General features: G+C 34.8%; 2 protein-coding genes across 2 annotated transcripts; one reads left to right on the plus strand and one right to left on the minus strand.

Annotated features, from left to right (window-relative positions):
• Nucleotides 1-4367: 4367 nt before the first annotated feature.
• LOC133328486 (trithorax group protein osa-like) lies at nt 4368-5484 on the minus strand. Its single transcript, XM_061537050.1, has one exon. It carries the CDS (start codon nt 5376-5378, stop codon nt 4368-4370), a length of 1011 nt encoding a protein of 336 aa, XP_061393034.1. The 5' UTR covers nt 5379-5484.
• Nucleotides 5485-17045: 11561 nt separating this feature from the next.
• On the plus strand, nt 17046-17716 carry LOC133328488 (vacuolar protein sorting-associated protein 37B). Its single transcript, XM_061537052.1, has one exon. It carries the CDS (start codon nt 17046-17048, stop codon nt 17703-17705), a length of 660 nt encoding a protein of 219 aa, XP_061393036.1. The 3' UTR covers nt 17706-17716.
• The last annotated feature ends 795 nt before the right edge of the window (nt 17717-18511 follow it).

Here is an 18511-nt window from a genome sequence, read left to right on the forward strand (position 1 = left end):
ATAAACGCAAAATTTATTTTAAAATAAAAAAAAAATATTCTATGGAAAACTGAATTGACCCCATATTTGCATGTTCAAAACTAAAGCAAATCTTTATTTTTTTTCTTATAAATAAGTAAATTAGTAATCGACAGGATAACCATTATTTTTCATTACTACGAGGCATTGAATCAATAAAATGCTCAATTTGATCCTTAGGTATACTGTTCCTTGCATCCTGAAGCTTTAGGAAGATATATCTGTTTGTTGTTTGTGAACCTCTTTTGATTTTTCTATCTATGATGCTTCAAAGATTTTTCTACAGGGTAAAGATCTGATGATTGTATTGGCCATTACAAACTCCTGATTTTTAACTCTCTCAACCAATCTTTGACATCGTTTTTGTGTATGTTTGGTGGTTATTGTCAAGCTGAAACACCCAAACCAGGAGCCATAGCGTTATCAACACATTTGTATAAACAATCCGATCCATTATTTCATAGATCTCGCAAATATTTCAAACTCCATAAAAACAAAAAAACAGCCCAATAACATGAGCCTTTAATTTTTAGACTTTCTTAGGGTAATTTGTTTCCATATCTGCATCTTCAATATTTAACTTTAATACATCGGAGAGCTTAATATTTCCTCACTGAGTCAAATTCAAATTGCGAAAGGCAATTTGGCTTTCCGATTTTTTTTTTCAGAAATAAAAAAGAACTTTCTTGATCGTTCTTGATAGCTCGTCCACGATCTGTTCTTGGGGTTATATCCAATGATAACCGCCTCACAAATTACGTTGAACTCTTAAATGGACATTTTTTTACTGCTATGACAATTTGTTAATCAGTACGAAGTGATGATCTTTTTTTTTGATCTGAATTGTCACTACTGATATAATTGCATAAAATCCACTTATAAATCTGGAAATCACGAATTTATTAATGGAATATATCTCTAAAATAAATTTCTGCGATAAATTATTTCCACAATCACTGGTAATTAGCTGTTTTATCGGAGTACTGTATTTGTTTCTAGACATTTTATATTTTTTTGGCAGTAAGTCAAAATTGAAAACCAAACATGTTTCATGTTATTGTAATAAATCTACACTAATTCAAGAATGTCCCTACAAAATTTTAAGGGAAAATCTCAAGAACTCTTAATGATATATTCGATTTATTGTGTCAGCATCAAGTGACGGCAAGAGTGATTCTCAAACTTATAACGCATTTTTCTCGAAGCCGTGTTTTAAGAATCGTAGGAACTAGGATAAAGTCAATCGATGAAGAACTTCCTAATTTTTTAACTTAGTTTGTTGTCAAAAATAGGCGATTTTCAAAAAAAATTCAAAGTTCCGCTATTTTGTTAATTGTTGTACGAAGTTAATAATCCTAGTTCATACGAGAGCCAGACATGTACTCTTTCTGACACCGTTGGAATTTTCGGATTCCGATTCGAAACGACCCGAGTCTTACTCGGCTAACGTCTGTCACCTCAGCCCGATGTGTAAAAGCCCAATGAAAATCTTGAAAATTTAAAATCGAGAATGGGGGAGGTCCCCATAAGTCATATACTATAAACTCAAAAGCGGTTCTTGATTGCAAAGGTGCTCTGCATGATATACGACAGATAGTTAATTTATGTTGGGTTCCTAGACAACATAGCAACAATGAAGGGAATAAGATAGCCGATGAGCTAATTCGAGGGGTTCGCAGTTGTCCAATCTACCGATTGAGAAATCTGTACATCCTCCGATTGGCTATTTCATTGACAAAATTCGAATGAACAGAACCTGGATGCAGGATTTCAAAAATATGTGGCCAGAGGGGTTCGCAGTTGTCCAATCTACCGATTGAGAGATCTGTACAACCTCCGATTGACTATTTCATTGACAAAATTCGAATGAACAGAACTTGGATGTAGGATTTCAAAAATATGTAGCCAGAGTTCACACGCCGTAGAACTTCTTCGTAGTTACCTCATAGTAAGAGAGAGATAAAAATCATTTTAGGGATCAAACAGGGCACTGCAGGATTAGATCGCCCTTTGCCAATACCTACTGCCCAAATTGAAAGGGCACATGATAGCCCTTCATACTGTCATACTGAATTGTGCTAAATTCTCCTAGAAATTCAGAATGCAAAACCTTACATTTCCTCAAGATGTTTCCACTACTTTACCTATGAGAGTGGGTTTCAAATCAACAAAAAAATGTTGCCCTTTGGCCAACAACAACTAAAAAAATGTGTACTAACCTGCAACAAAAAAAGTGATGATGGTGTAGGTTAATAAATACCGGCGATGGTGGTGGTAGTGGTGTTAGTGTGCCACATTTATTTTGCATACTTGTTGCCGCCCTGACTTTGTGTTCAGTTCTCTGTTCTAAATGTATTATTTATGGTGGGGCCTTAAACATCAATATACATATTTACAAACATACAAAATTCATTCAAATGTATCATCATCATCATAGCAGAGGATGAAGAAAGTAAATGCTATTTTGTGACTAATAGCACTAGACGATTTTCTTTCTTTTTGTTTTTTGTATGCCCAAGACAAGAGTTGGGCAGGAGATGCATTGGGTGGCAGTGGTGGTTTTTCATTTCTATCTTGTTTTTCATGCCGGCCTAACAACCTTATAAGTCTTTTTTATTATTATTATGGTCGACTCGACCATCCGTCCGTCTGTCTTGTTGCTGCTGAAACCTCTTCCATTCTGTGTTTTTAATATCAGCTGTTTTCTTTCAATGTTTTTTTTATGGTTTGCATTTTCTCGTTTTGTTGTTGTATTCGCTGCTGCTTTTGTTGTGAATAAGTACAAAGTGTGGTATGCGACTAACCAATTTACAGTGTTCTTCTGTTGTTGTTGTTGTTTTTGTATTATTATATATTTAAATTGAAGGTACGACACAACACGAACGGCACTTTAGAGGTTTAGCATTTTATTTTCTGCCGCTGTCTACTTTACAAAAAAAAAAAAAAAAACAATAACAGAAAGGCAAGACACCGGCATAATAATATCAACAGAAAAAATGAAATGAAATGAAATGAAATGAAAAAAATACAAATCCACAAACACACATCTCTCGCTACATACAAATAAATTTATATGATGATGGAGAGGTAAGTTTGGGTGTTTATTTATTATATATGGCAGCAGTTTTGTTGTTGTCGTTGTTGCTGCGCTTGTTTTGAAATCTTTCAATATAATACTTTTTGCCTATGGTTGTTGATGTTGTTGTTGTTTTTTTTATTTTCATTATTATTATTTTTGTTGTTGTTGCGTTCAAGTTTATTAACCTTTCTTAATGGCTTAACGGTAGATATTTGTGACGTCATAATAAATGAATATTGTTGTGATAGGGAATGTACACCGTACGGCATACATACACCCGGCAAGCAGACAGAATGACTATGGTGTCTGCTGCTGTTTGCTGATTCAAAACATAAATATTTTTGGTCTGTCTGTTGGCCTTCTTTTGGTGGTATATATACTATATATGCATCGCAATATATACAATATTGTATACGCAGACATATGTATGATAGATAAGTATGTCAAATTGAAATGTTGTATCAAAAAGCAAAAAAAAAATGTATGTTTGGTTATATGTTTGTAGATTCTGTTTATATTAATGGTCAATAGCTAAATTTTGAAGTTGATTAGAACCGATTAGAATGGTTAGGATTTTTTGGAAATGGCAAAGCTAATAAGCACACTTGTTAATACGTAGAATGAGGGTATGACCCCTGCAAACTGCGTGAATGAAAAAAGAAGGAACAAGATCCTCAAGCCGTTTGCCACAGAAATTAGAGTACAGGCAATTAAATCTTTTTGATTTTTCTTTATGGTAGGTAGGTGTGTGACCAATTATAGGAACTCAGATGTGGTCTGCTAGTCAGAATATCGCATTGAAAATGACAAGTTTGTGGTTAGACCAGAGCATATTATGCTACATTTTTATCACGTAAGACCACACAACATTCACATTCCAGAGGATCTGACTATTTTCATATTATATGTATAACCTAGGAGACTTATAATCAAAAACAAATATCAGCTATTTCATTCATAGAAGATTCTAAACCAAGGCGGCAATATATCTGTTTCTATAAAAAACTGAATTTCTTCATAATTGTTCTTAACTTTCTTCAGACTTCCCGTGAGAAATTTGCAATCATTCTAATACTGGCACATCATGTTTTGGGTCTTCAATTTCTGCGATAAAATAATTCAAACTTTTCTAAAGAAACATTTTCCATCAAGTTAACGCAGGGGTCTAAAATTCCTACAAAGTAATTCTTCAAAATTTAGTTTTTCTTCAAATATTTGGAAAATAATAATTTTTTTTAATTGAATTTTCAAAGCATTATATATCATTGTGTCAACTTACCGGTGGTGGGGTTCTATACTGCTGCGAAGGTCCCAATTGTGGACTATAGGGTCTGGGCGGTGGTGCCCAACCTGTCTGTTGACCACCGTATGGTGACTGATGTGGCTGATGCGATGGTGGTGGTGGTCCTCCGTGTTGTGGTGGCGGTGGACCACCTTGTACACCTCCCGGTCCACCTGGTGGCTGTGGCGGGCCACCACCTGCTCCACCTTGTGGCGGTGGCTGGGATTGTGATGGCGGAGGCTGTTGCGGAGGTTGTTGTGGATCATAACTGTTCGTATACCTATGCTGAGGTGGTGGTTGAGGATGTGACGATTGCAACAATGAATTCAATGTGGGTGTTGGCCCCTGTGGAGCTTGTCCTGGTATATAGCGTTGTGGTGGTGGTCGATTTGGTGAACCAATACCGGGTCCACCACCCGGCGCTGACTGTTGTGGTTTACCACCTGGTGGTGGCTGTTGCATTGGCGAATGTCCATAGCGATATGGATCCATATTTGGATCGGCATGATGATAACGACCGTACATTGGATGATGACCGGGCATTGGTGGTGGCGGACCACCCAATGGATTTTGTCCATACTCAGCACCGACATCTTTTTGCGGATGTTCACCGGGATTTTGTGATGACGGCGGTGGTGGTGGTGGACCACCAACAATCTGTTGATGTGGTGGCATATGTTGCGGGTGTGGTGGCTGTTGATGCATGTGATAATGTGACATTACAGGATCACCACTACCCGGTGGTGGTCCATAGGGATGTGGTGGCATTTGTGCCGGTGTATCACTGCCATTGTTGGGTGTTGGTGGTCCACTACCACCGGGCGTACTGCCGACTGGTGCGGAAGATCCGCCACCGGGTGCATTTCCATTGCCACCGGGATTATTAGCGCCGCTGCCACCATTACTGCCAGCTGTTGCTGTTTGTGGGCCACCACCAACAGGACCAGGACCTGATCCAGCACCACCCTGCCCAGAGGGTGATTTTATTTTCTCATTCATTACTTAGTTCACACAATTCTAGTTGTTTTCCGCGTTTTCTTTAGTTGCAGCTTGACAATATGTTTAGTTTTGAGAAACTCCTCCTACTACTCCGCTGCAACCGTACGTAAAGGTTATCTGAAAATATAGGAAGTAAAGAAAAAAAATTATATGGTATGTATTAAAAACAATATTAAGTGGCAAAACGTATAGAGTGACGACTGACAAATTAAATAAGGGAAATACATATGCCCAATTTAAGTCTTCATAAATAGGATGGATATCAGAGAGACATCCCTTTTCAAGACTGGCAGCCTGTTTTTGTAAAATTCTAAACGAACGAATTCGAGTGACTTACGACCAAACCCCTTGGTTTTGAAAAATATGTCATTTATTTTTGTTTTGAATCAAAAAATATTTGTTTACATAAACAAAGGTTTGGTCGTACGTCACTCGAATTCGTTCGTTTAGAATTTTACAAAAACAGGCTGTGGTTCTACGATTCGAAATTACTCGAAAAATGCTCGATCGATGACTAGGGCTGCTCTGCATATCGCTCTTATTGAGAGTTTAGTTATATGAAAATGTAAAACTTTTAAAATTTGTATTGAACTTGCCCCTACTTTTGCTTTCAGTTCTAACCACTACACACGATTGTCTAGACTTCTGTTCTAGATTTTAATTCGTCATACATTTTTCACGGGTAAATTCGACAGGTTCGAATACGATTTGTATTTAACTTCGGGACCATATCTTCTTGATATGTAACTTATTAATTACAAGATTTTCTTTAATATTCTTTCTTTTTTGACAAAAAGTGTATGTATGTATGTAATCAAAAATCAATAAATGATGTTTGCAAAAAAGAAAGCGATATAAACTCCAATCTACCTCCCATCCCCCTCCCAGACCACTTTCGCGATTCCTTTTGTCTATGTGAAATATTCATTCAATTAAATATCCATCCGCATAAATCCCCCCATTTATCGGCACTATCATCATCAATGGCTATAATGAATAAAGATATGAGAGTAGATACACTTTTAATTGCCAACACCCGGAGGAGCAGCAGCAGCAGCACATTTTGCCAGTAGTGTTGAAGAGAGTGGAGTATGACGCAACAACAACAACAGCACCAACAGAAAATAAACGACATATAAATGTATTTACAGAACAGAAATCAACAAAACGAACGAACGAACAACAACAACCAACACAACATAGGGCAGGATACAACAACAGCACAGTAGATATATAGAAAAATCGTAACGATAATAAAATAGCAATGACAGAAAAATGGCAAAGAACCACCGCAGGAAGCAGAGACGGTGGCGACGACAGCAGCAATGACTGTAAACGATTGCAGCAACAGCGGCAGCAAAAGTACCACCGCCAACAACAACAACAACAGTTAAAATCAGCCAGCAATTGACAACGACAAAGAAAAGCTGGAAAAACTAACGAAGAATAAAGGAATCGACTAAAAAAGCTTAAAACAGAAAGACAATAGACATGAGAGAGATAGAGAGAAATAAAATAATCATCTTGTTTTTGTTGATTATGATGGGAAGATGAGTGAGAGAAAATGTTAAAGAAACACACAATTGTATATTCAATAACAAAAGCAACAACAATATTATTATCACAACACAAAACAAAAGTTTCATCAAAGTCATAAATTAAAAACAGAAAAAATAAAACTAAACAATAATAAACCATGGTTTATTGTGAATGCCTGTGTTTGGCGGCAAACAACAAAAACAACATTAAAATTGTATTCTGTGAAATCACCACGAAACACACACACACACCATCATCCAAACAACATTCTCTCAATCTCATTTTAACATTTCCAATTACAATACTCATTCTTCTTCTTCTTCTTCATTTTTAATCAAACGACCCGCAAAAGTAATCCTCTCATATACATATACACACACATGCGAATGCATGCATCCCATCATCAACTTAATAAAAGAACGAAGCAATCAGCGAATACCAGGCATAGGCAAAATCAAGATAACGAACAATAAACACACAAAGAATATGGTACAACAAAATAACACGAAAACATCAACTGAGAAATTCATAACAGAAAAACAGTCAATATGAGAAATAAAGAAGAAGAATACGAACAAATTGTGCACACAACAAAAATAACAATAACAAATGCCAAGAGAAGACGACGCAAGCGAGAGAAGAGAGTAATGGAAATAATATACAGAGGAGTCAAATACAATATGATGCCAGACCACTAACAGCAAAATGTACAAAAAAAAAAAACAGCCATACGAACGACACAACGAAACATACACAAAAAAAGAAACGACGATTAAACACACACACGCACACTCAAGTAATCAAACTATCACACACTCTCTGGTTGACTCTGTCACATTCATTGTTTTCAAACATTCAACATACATAGAGTAGTCGTAGTTGTCATCGTCAGCCGTCCAGCCAGCCGCCAACGACCAACAAAACAACCAACCGACCGACAATGACACACCACGAGTATAGTATGGCTGTGACACTCTCACTTGTGTACTTATATATGTGTGTATATATTTTGAACAACACCATTTGTCGGCCCAAACCAAGTTGTTGGTGGTACACATGAACCGACCGACCGACCAACCATACAAACGAACTCACAAACATACGTACGTACATTTTTTCAAAAAACAGCCTTTGCCATTTGTTTCATATTTTCTGCTTCTTCTTGTTTGTTGCAACGCGAATTTTTGTAAGGCAAAAAATATTTTTTATTAAATTATCATTTTTCTTTCACTACTATATTTTTATTAATTTAAATACTTTATTTTCTATCGAGAAAAAATATATTATTTTTTCAATATTTTATATACACAAAATTAAATTATTTTCTTATTCTTTTTTTGTTAAAATTTACACAAAAACACAGCACAAACGAACGACTGACTGACTATTCCCGGACTTTTTACTTTGGATCTCTCAAAATGAAACTCTTCTGCTGCTGCTGCTGCAGTCACAATCCAACCAACCGAACCGTCAGCAGTCTGTCAATTTTCCTTTTTCTCTTTGCTTTGGACACTTTTTTATTTTCGTTTATTCTTCTTTTGCCTTTAATTCGTTGTAGTCAGCAGCCGAGACCAACCAACCAACGAACAACACTACTAGCCTTTTGTAATGCAGAGTTGTATTCGCAACGTAGTAGATTTGTCCATTTAATGTAATGTTACTAAAAATAATTGTTGTTTTATTGCAAAATGGGCATTACGGTTAAAAATACAATATTTGCACAATTATAATTTTCTATTTGCCCTATAAAATAAATATGTTTAAGTTTTATAGGGTCTGAAGCTCTCCCTCCTTACAAAATATTATTAATATTAAAATATTGCCGTTTCGAATTATCTAACGTAATATTATTCCAAAATTTTGTTTAGAAACTATTTATGTTTTGGTTAATTTCTAGAGTATTTTTCTTAATAATTCCCAAATCGGTTACGTACACTGAATATTACAAGAAAAATATAAAGCCGAAAGAGAAATGGGATCCCAAACAAATAGTGTCACATGTTGGTGGTATTATAATTTATTAATTTTGGACCGGTTCCAATCACTTTTTTAAGTGTAGATTTAACAATTTTGGCATTGAGGTACATATTAGGAAGAAGTGATTATTTTAAATCATTTTAAACCTGTTGAAGTTCTGATGTTAAAAAATAAGTTTAGATGACTGTCCTCTAGTAAAACACGGATTTCAAACCTAACTGAAATTCGAATAGAGTGGGACAATGACGTACTTGAAGCGATTGATATTTTTGGTTCCGGCCTGCAAAAGGAATGAGGCCTAGAAGAACCAATGGATCAAAATGAACTGGCTGAACGAACGGACCTAAGAGAGAGTACAGAATATTATTCCATTATTGCCTACAAGTGTCTTAAATTAAATTAGAGGCCGACAATTACCCGCACATAAAGATAATTTTCAAGCAAGCTAATTTTATTGACTAGGATCAACGAAGTATCAATGCAATAGGGAATCTAAATGACCCTGTATACATTTCTATAAAATGTAGCCGATAGAATGTTTAGAAGTGGACAACCTTCTCCGATTAGAATCTTATATCAGACTATCATGTATATGAAAAACAAGGACATCTAATCGTTTGCATATAAATCCAATTTTCACAACACTTTTAGTGTCAGCTTATACTAGATCCTAAGATCTGAAACGTTTTGAAAGAAGCTAATTTCAGATTTTACTACAATTTTACTTAAAATGAGCCTAAATCGGTGAAGAATTCCTGGCTGAACATTGTCGATCTTTTCTTATGAAACTAACAAAAAGTGGCACATTTTTTATTGCTTTTTGATGGTATTAATGTGTCCCATTCTAGGTCTGACTACCAAATTCCAATATCAAGTTTCACATTTTGCAAGATCCGATGCCGAACTCTTAGAAAATATTCAACTATCCTAAAAAAGTTAATTTATATTTATATCTGTGGCCGATCGTGTCATTGAGCTTGAATCTCTAATACTGCGGAACAAATTGCCTACCTTTGGAAGTTTTATAAGATTTTACTTATAACGATAGTTACCTTAAATTTTAAATTTGAAATATAAGTGGAATTGAGTTGTTCCGGAACGAAGAAGTTCAAATGAACTGTTCCGCAAAAAGAACGATTGGTACTAGATCCGGTTCAATTGTTCATATAGTTCCTGTACATAGTTCCTTTTGATCCAATCGTTCATCTATATTGTTCCGTTCATAGGTAGAATAACCTGATGTATACCCATGAACGATTGAACTAATCTAGTTTCATTTGCGGGAACGAACCGAAAAAGACCTGAATGATAGCTGACGTATCCCAATGAACGATTGAATTAGTTCCACAATAAGAACGATTGGCCTTAAATCCGATTAATTTGTTCATCTAGTTCCTGCACATAGTTACATTTGATCCAATCGTTCATCTATATTGTTCTGTTCATAGGTCGAATTAACTGAAGTGTATCCATGAACGATAGAACTAATCTAATTTCATTTGCGAAGCGAACCGAAAAAGACCGAACCATTTCAGGAATGATAGCTGACGTATCCCAATGAACTATTGAACTAACTAGGAACTAGTGAACTAAATGAATAAACTAACACCTCACAGGTTCCTAAATATTGGATCCAGATTTGTTATATTTTTAACATGCTTCCATAAACATTGCATATTGTTCAATTAGGAACAACTCTAGTTTAGTAAAAACGATCAAATTTTTCTGAAATTTTTTCCAGAGGTAGGTATTTTTACCCTAATTATGGGGATATCTTTTTTTCTTGGGGGACGTACCCGGTTACCCGGTTATTTGACCCGGAAGTTCTACGGATCCGGTTAATATAATATGGGTATCATTTTAAAGGTTATAAAAATACCTTTCCATTGAGTGGTAATATGATGGGGTTATCTCAAACCATTTTGGGGATATAGTCAAAAAACTGGGTTTTGGTCCCCGATTTTTTTGAAAAACTCCCTAAAAGTGAACTTGGGGTACCTCTCTAACCCAAACTCAAATAATAGACCACAATTTGCCCTTTCCAAAATGGTGCGATATGTGGCTGTATCTGTTGTGGATCAAAAGATATGGGCCTTAGAACCCTATAAAACAAGGAAAATCTTTCTACATGACAGAATCTCCTTTTAAATAGCATGGTGTTTTTGGGTGACCGGCCTTCGGCCGGGGATTTAAGACTTTCTCCTATGGACAGATGCCAACACCGGCTAACGCGGCAGAAACTCCTTCTAAATAGAATATTTTTTTTGTGTAGCCGGCCTTCGGCCGGGTATTTAAGACTTTCTCCTATGGACAGATACCAACACCGGCTACGCGACAGAATCTCTTGTTAAATGGAATACTTTTTTGGGTGACCGGCCTTCGGCCGGGGATTTAAGACTTTCTCCTATGGACAGATGCCAACACCGGCTAACGCGGCAGAAAATCCTTCTAAATAGAATATTTTTTGTGTAGCCGGCCTTCGGCCGGGGATTTAAGACTTTCTCCTATGGACAGATACCAACACCGGCTACGCGACAGAATTTTCTTGTTTTTGTAGGGTTCTAAGGCCCATATCTTTTGATCCACAACAGATACAGCCACATATCGCACCATTTTGGAAAGGGCAAATTGTGGTCTATTATTTGAGTTTGGGTTAGAGAACTTAATGGGCCCAACGACTTTTAGGGAGTTTTTCAAAAAAATCGGGGACCAAAACCCAGTTTTTTGACTATATCTCCAAAATGGTTTGAGATAACCCCATCATATTACCACTCAATGGAAAGGTATTTTTATAACCTTTAAAATGATACCCATATTATATTAACCGGATCCGTAGAACCGGATATAACCGGGTACCCGTACCCGAACTTCCGGGTCAAATAACCGGGTAACCGGGTACGGCCCCCAAGAAAAAAAGATATCCCCATAATTAGGGTAAAAATACCTACCTCTGAAAAAATTTTCAGAAAAATCTGATCGTTTTTACTAAACTAGAGTTAAGCCTTCAATTATTATTCTCATAAATATATTTGGATTTGTGTAGTTGATTTGCATTCAAAAATAACTTTCCTAACAACTCTTGTTGGCTATTTGAGAGACTTTAGAATAATTTGTAGATATTCTTTTGTAGATGTGGCAGCCCTGCATTTTGGTCAATACCAACCAGCCTTCGCAAAAGTTTCAACAAAACCAAATGTAAAACGAAAGGAGAACAAGAAAAAAAAAATAACTGACATTACTAAAAGAAATATGGCAATAATATGAAGAGATTAATAACTTACACATTCAAATCATTACAACAAAATGTGATCGGCAATTATGAACTGCAAATGGAATTCTCCACGACAGCATTGAATGCAACCATTCGCCAGCCCAATAGCCCCAAATGCAAGGTTAACAATTTGTTTAGTTGTTGGTCGATTGGATAAATTGCAACAGAACAAATAATTAAATGGAATTCCTTGTTTTTGTGTTCTGTGTTTGTTTTCAATATTTTTTTTATTATTTCTCAGTACTGCTGCTATACTCTGCTTTCTATTCACTTGTGTATTTTTTTGTTTTTAATATACTTCAACACTACTCATCGAGAACGAGAGAGAAGGGATTTTTTTTCATTTCACATTTGTTTGTTTCGTTGTTGTTATTTTTGTTTTCTTTCAATGTATTTCTCTTTTTGTTTCTTCTTCGTCTTGTTTTTGTTTTCTTTTCTTTTTAACGTTACTCTGCCATTACATTTTTGTTTTTTGCACACACACGCACGCACACATACACAATGTCGATTGCTATACTACTGAGGAGGTCTTTGTCTTGTTTACGTTTTTTCGCTGTGAGTTGGAAAAGGATAGCTATAGTGTCTGCATGTCGGTTATAATAGATTAAAGAAGGAAAATGAGTGGAATGAGTAGATGGTAAAATGTGTTTTCGTTTTTGTGTGGTTCTCGTCTTCCTCGCTTATTCTCTCTTTAATCTATTACAACTTTTAATGCCGATTTCATGTTGTTTGATATTGTCAATGTTGTTGTTGTTTTTATTGTTATCTAGTGGAAATGGAAATGCCCAATGCAAAAATAAAAAAAATAAAAACGACAACAAAACTTGTTTCGCGGCCGCCGCTTTGTGTATTTTTCAGCCATAATGCACATTTGCAAAATATAGCACGTTATTATTTATTGCTGTTGTTGTTGTAGCTGCTACACTAAAACACTTTATTCGTATTATATTTACATTGAAGACGGATTTACACAGCAGCCACTGCTGCCGCTGCCACCGCCACCAGAGTAGGCCAAATGATCAGAATCAGTGGCATGGTATTGGGCTACAACAGCAGTTCAAAGGGTGAAATTGCCACCAAAACCGAACAGAAACTACTCCACACCGAATGACTGACTTTGGATGAGGTATTTCGATGGATAGCAAAAACAAAACGCAGCAGCCCAATGTTCTAACGCCGTCCCAATGTGGCACCAACCAATTCTGTTCTGTGTGTTTCGACTGGAAGGTGGCGACGACACGATGACGTTCACAAGGAGGCAGGCAACAAGGAACGACGACGATGAGAGTGAGCTGCTGCTGCTCTATCTACAGACAATTAATATACACAAATTTATGGATACATGAATTACTCAATTGGTTTTCATGTTGCATTTTTCATTTCTAATTCCGAAAAAAAATCTATATCCAACAATAATTTAAAGCGATCAAATTCCATTTGAATAAATCACTACTTCTCTAGTTGAAGAGATTATAATAACGAAAATGGATATCTACTATTCCACCATATTTCCACAGAGTTTCTTTCCAAACGTTTCCACTTCACTCCAATTCTGTTATGACCACTGAAAATTGTCTCTTTTCTATATTACACAATTATTTTTTTTTAACTTTTAATATTCATTTTTTCTTTTTTTTCAATTTTATATATCTAAATATCCACAGAATGCACGAACCGTTTTGCGGATTTAGTTGGCTTTAGCAACCATCTACACTGGCTAGCTTCGCTTTCGGACACGAATATATTTTTGCTTGAATGTAAGTTTGCCTGCCTGCGATTGGCGAGAAAATCGCTTGCCTCTTTTCTCGTTTCGATTTCACTGCTTAATTATGCAATTTGCCAATAAACTTTTATTGAATTCGATAGCCATGGGCTTATTCTTTAACTGTATCACTTCTTTTTCACTTTTTTTAATGTATTTTATTGAAAATTTTTAATTAATTTTGCACAACGACATGACTCCATTTTAGTCGAAGCTTCGGCGTTACACACAAACAAGCCATCATTCGACTCTGTCTGTCAAAAAAAATCATCGCGAGTGTGAGTGAGACAACAATATTGTACAGTACGGAAGTGGTTACCCAAAAACATTTAGGTTACTATACGTTAATTGAGATATAAGGTGCACCATAAACGGGTACGTATATATGTGTGTAATAATTAATGCATTGACATCAAATGGAAAGTAATTGTTTTATATCGTATTATTTTGGTATTTAGTAATGCTAAATAGTATGTGTTTGTGATATTAATATCACTCAGTTGATGTTTTTTTATATATACAAACTTATTAATTTACTCCAAAAATATTTGGTTGCTGTCCATGGCTTAATTAAACAAAGTAGTTTCATGCAGTCCAATTTTTTCATAAATTTTCTAAATCATTTATATTTATAAATATTTTAAAGTTCCCTGCCTCTAAAACATATAAATATAAGTTGTAACAACCAGAGTTAAGTTTTGAGAACAATGTGCAGCTTTAGAAAATATAATTTTGTAATTTATTGAAAATATGCCAATCGACATACCCAAATTTTTATGGAATTTATTTTTAATTTTATTTAATTGATGCATAAGTTACAAGTGTTGCCATTATTAATTTCATTTTCATTTAAATTTTGAAAGGCGAATACTGTCAAAGTCAAAGTTATGAAAAAATTAGAAACATATGACTACATAAAGGGCATATCGTTTCCTTGTGGTTGTTATATTTTCGATAATATATAACGCGACGGATGGCTCAACGCGAGCATTCTGCTTAGCCCTTAAGACTACCTAATATATGTACAATTACAATTATGCCATGATAATGAAACAAAAAATCCAAAACTATATTTCCATAAATATGTAATCAATTAATTGTAGTCTACCCTACAATTCGAGAGTATACTTTAAATAAAAAAATAAAAAAACATTGTACAATTTCTTACAACGCTTAAAAATTTTCCTTTAATATATCAAAATAATATAATGAAAATAATTAGATGATTGCTGTACGGGAACAGACCAACATTAGGAAAAATGCGTAAAAATACTATTTAAAACGGCATTTACATTAGAACTTTTTACCGGGTTAACCTACTTTATGAGGATTTATTTGGCATGTATACAATAAAATTGACAATGGAAACCCACTGAGTTAACGAAATCCGGTATAATGTAAACGTGCTATAAAATGCTGAAGCAGCCTGTTAGAATTTGTTTTGTGCGAAACACTAAATATTTTTAATTTAGGTGGCAAATTATTATACAGTCGAGCTACTCTAATTTTGAATTTAAATTTCGAAAACTGAATGTTGCCAAAAGCAAGTTTATGCAAAAAACAAGCATATGACTGCATGAGACCATGGCATAATTATCACAAGGTAGGGCACAGCTACCAACTGATTAAAATTTTTTATCATGGAGGCTTGTTCCATCTAATCAAAATACATATTTTGTGTACGTGTGTGTTTTGAATACTATGTAAAATAAACATCAAATTACAAACATTACACACACAGTCACACATTTTTATATGACTTTGGCATAACAAGCCACAGTATGAAAATTTGTAATTTATAAGTTGCTATGGCCTACCTTGAATAATTGTGCCACAAGTAAAATTGGGGCTATTATATCTATTATATGGAAATCATTCAGAATCTATTCAACGATTTTAAAACAGTGATTTAAAACGATCGATTTTAAAACAGCGTAAATTAAAATTAAAGAAGGTGCACGAACTTGGTAAGTGCTATCAATTTAATTTATTAATTTAATATTTTAATTTTAATATATTAAAAGTATCTATATGTGTGATTTTATGTAATGTAATTATGTTCCCCTACTGAAAAAGTGGCAAATTTTTCCAATTTCACATTTAGTTTATTATTTATTATACTATTTAATTAAATCCTTTTAGTTAAATCCAGTACGATGTAGACGAGAACGTAAATTCTCTTATTTTATAGTCCCATGGTATATATATATAGTAGGTTAACCCGGTAAAAAGTTCTAATATGCAAGGGTAACAGCAAGTGTTGTTGTACAAAAAACTATACAACAACCACATGGAAATTTGTTGTTGTAAGTTCTACTAGTGTCAACTCATTTGACAGAAAAATGTAAACAAACAAACAAATCATCATCAAATTATTTTTATTTTGAAAATGAAATATTTTTGAATCCTCAAAATAAAAATTGAAATACATGTATGAAAATATATCAAATTTATTTTTCTATCGCTTCCACATCTTTACTATAATTGAGCCATTGCCAGCCAGAAAATGCTGGGAATAGCGAGTTGTTCCTTGAAGAAAGATTTGCTTCCTCAAACTTTCCCAGCAGGCAGATTGAGTAAATTGAATACGGGAGGACATTTAATAAAGAACGTGTTCGAATTGAATACGTTCCCAATTTTCCTGTTGGGTGATTTTTAAAAACATATTTTGTCAAATTCATATTGACACTAGCATTACGTTGGAATCAAATCAGCTGGGATTTGCTGTTACCTTTTATAATTGTACCATGTTATAGTCCATAGAATGTGTTATCATGTTATAGTGAATAACAAAACGAAGTGTCATTCAATGAACTTGTTCGTTCCGGAACTACAAACAGCTGATTAACTGTTCAAAAAATTTAAAGGAAAAATAGCCCAACTAAATGAGAGAGAGAGAAAACTCTCATGACGAATAGTGTGAACGAATAGTGTAACGTACGCCTTTGACAAGTAGTGTAAAGTGGGCCATTCTTTTTCTTTTCTCTTGTTATCACAAACAAGAAGAAGACGCAATTACTCATACGTCAGTGTGTCAAAACAACAAAACAAAGAATAAATAATAGGATCTTGGAATAGTTGGTTGTTGGTTCTACTTTGCTTTTATCCTCCATACACAATGTATCAGGAGTATTTAAATCAGTTGCACGTTTCCATAAATCCCCTGTCCACGGACGAACTGAAGGATCTGCTCAACAACGATGAAAAATTGGATGAAAAAATTGACACCGTTCTGGAAGTACTGAAGGCCCAGAAAGACAGTTTGTTTGCTGAAAATCGAACCAAGGCCGAAAGTAACATCGAAAAAGAACCACAGATCATAGAATTAAAAGGGAAAATAGCCGAACTAAATGAGGAGGGTAAACGTTGCTGTGAGGCAGTACAGGAAAAGCTTGCACAAATCAAAGAAAAATCCGGAGGTGTTAGCCAAGAGACAGCGTTAGCTCTACTGCAGACGGCTGCCGCCGAAAGTGAAGAGGCCTCCGAAGAAATTGTTAAGAAATTCACTGGCAACGAAATAACAGTTGAAGCATTTCTGGAGGAGTTTTTAGCTGCACGCAAAAACATGCATTTGCGCAGGTTAAAGGCTGAGAAAATGCAAGAATTGATGAAACGTCAAGCTCAGGGCGGTCGAAATATGGGATCTGGTCCGGCATACAGCAATATACCGTCAAGTGGTTTCTATCCAGCTCCACGTTTGCCATATGGCAGTGGTGGTGGCGTACCATATCCCGTTGGTGGACCAATGATGCCAATGCCACCACCTCGTCCCTATTGATTGCCATAACATTGTTTCTAAACCACGATATGATCTGTTCACCTCATAGCAGCGTACAAATCTATTGCTTTCTTTGCAATTAATTCCAAATTAATTAAAAAAATACACTTTATCTTTTGAATTTAAATGAAATATTTGAACAAAAAAAAAAAAAGAAAATCTCCAAATAGGAGTTACATTGAATCTGATTTTTTCCCTTTGACTCGCAAAAACTGTTTCAATTTTTTTGAATTTTCATGATTTTATATATTGAAATGATTATGAAATCAACATTATTACATACATATGTTAAAGTTATTCAGGCAATTGTTATAAGAAAATAAGTATTGCAGAAAATATAATATGAGATATATTTTATTTAAACATTGAAATAAACTAAATCAATTAATTTTTATATGTGACTCTTTGATGTGATACTTTATTTTGTAAGATTTTATCGAATAGGCTCCAATTCTATGGATAGCATTTATTCAGATAGAGGATATTGGACACAGAAATATGTACAATTTATTATTGAATATTAGGGCTCCGATTTGATTTGGTAATGGGGAAAATAGAAACACGGCAATATATTCACCATTTTTATACAGAATGTACTAAGGTCTGCTTCATTTCAATGTTTCTAGTTAAAAAAAGGAAAGTCGGAATCCTTATGTACTCTAAGGCCCTATTGGGAATTCCATATCTTTACTATTGAAATAATATTTAAATACATACGAAGAACAAGAATAATCAATGCAACTACGTACTTTAAGATCTAAATATAAAATTTTGCGTTTTATTAAAATATCATCATAAAATAATAC

Source organism: Musca vetustissima, unplaced genomic scaffold, assembly GCF_032173495.1.
Source record: "Musca vetustissima isolate MV318-11 ecotype Yass unplaced genomic scaffold, APGP_CSIRO_Mvet_v1 utg11016, whole genome shotgun sequence".
Taxonomy (NCBI): domain Eukaryota; kingdom Metazoa; phylum Arthropoda; class Insecta; order Diptera; family Muscidae; genus Musca; species Musca vetustissima.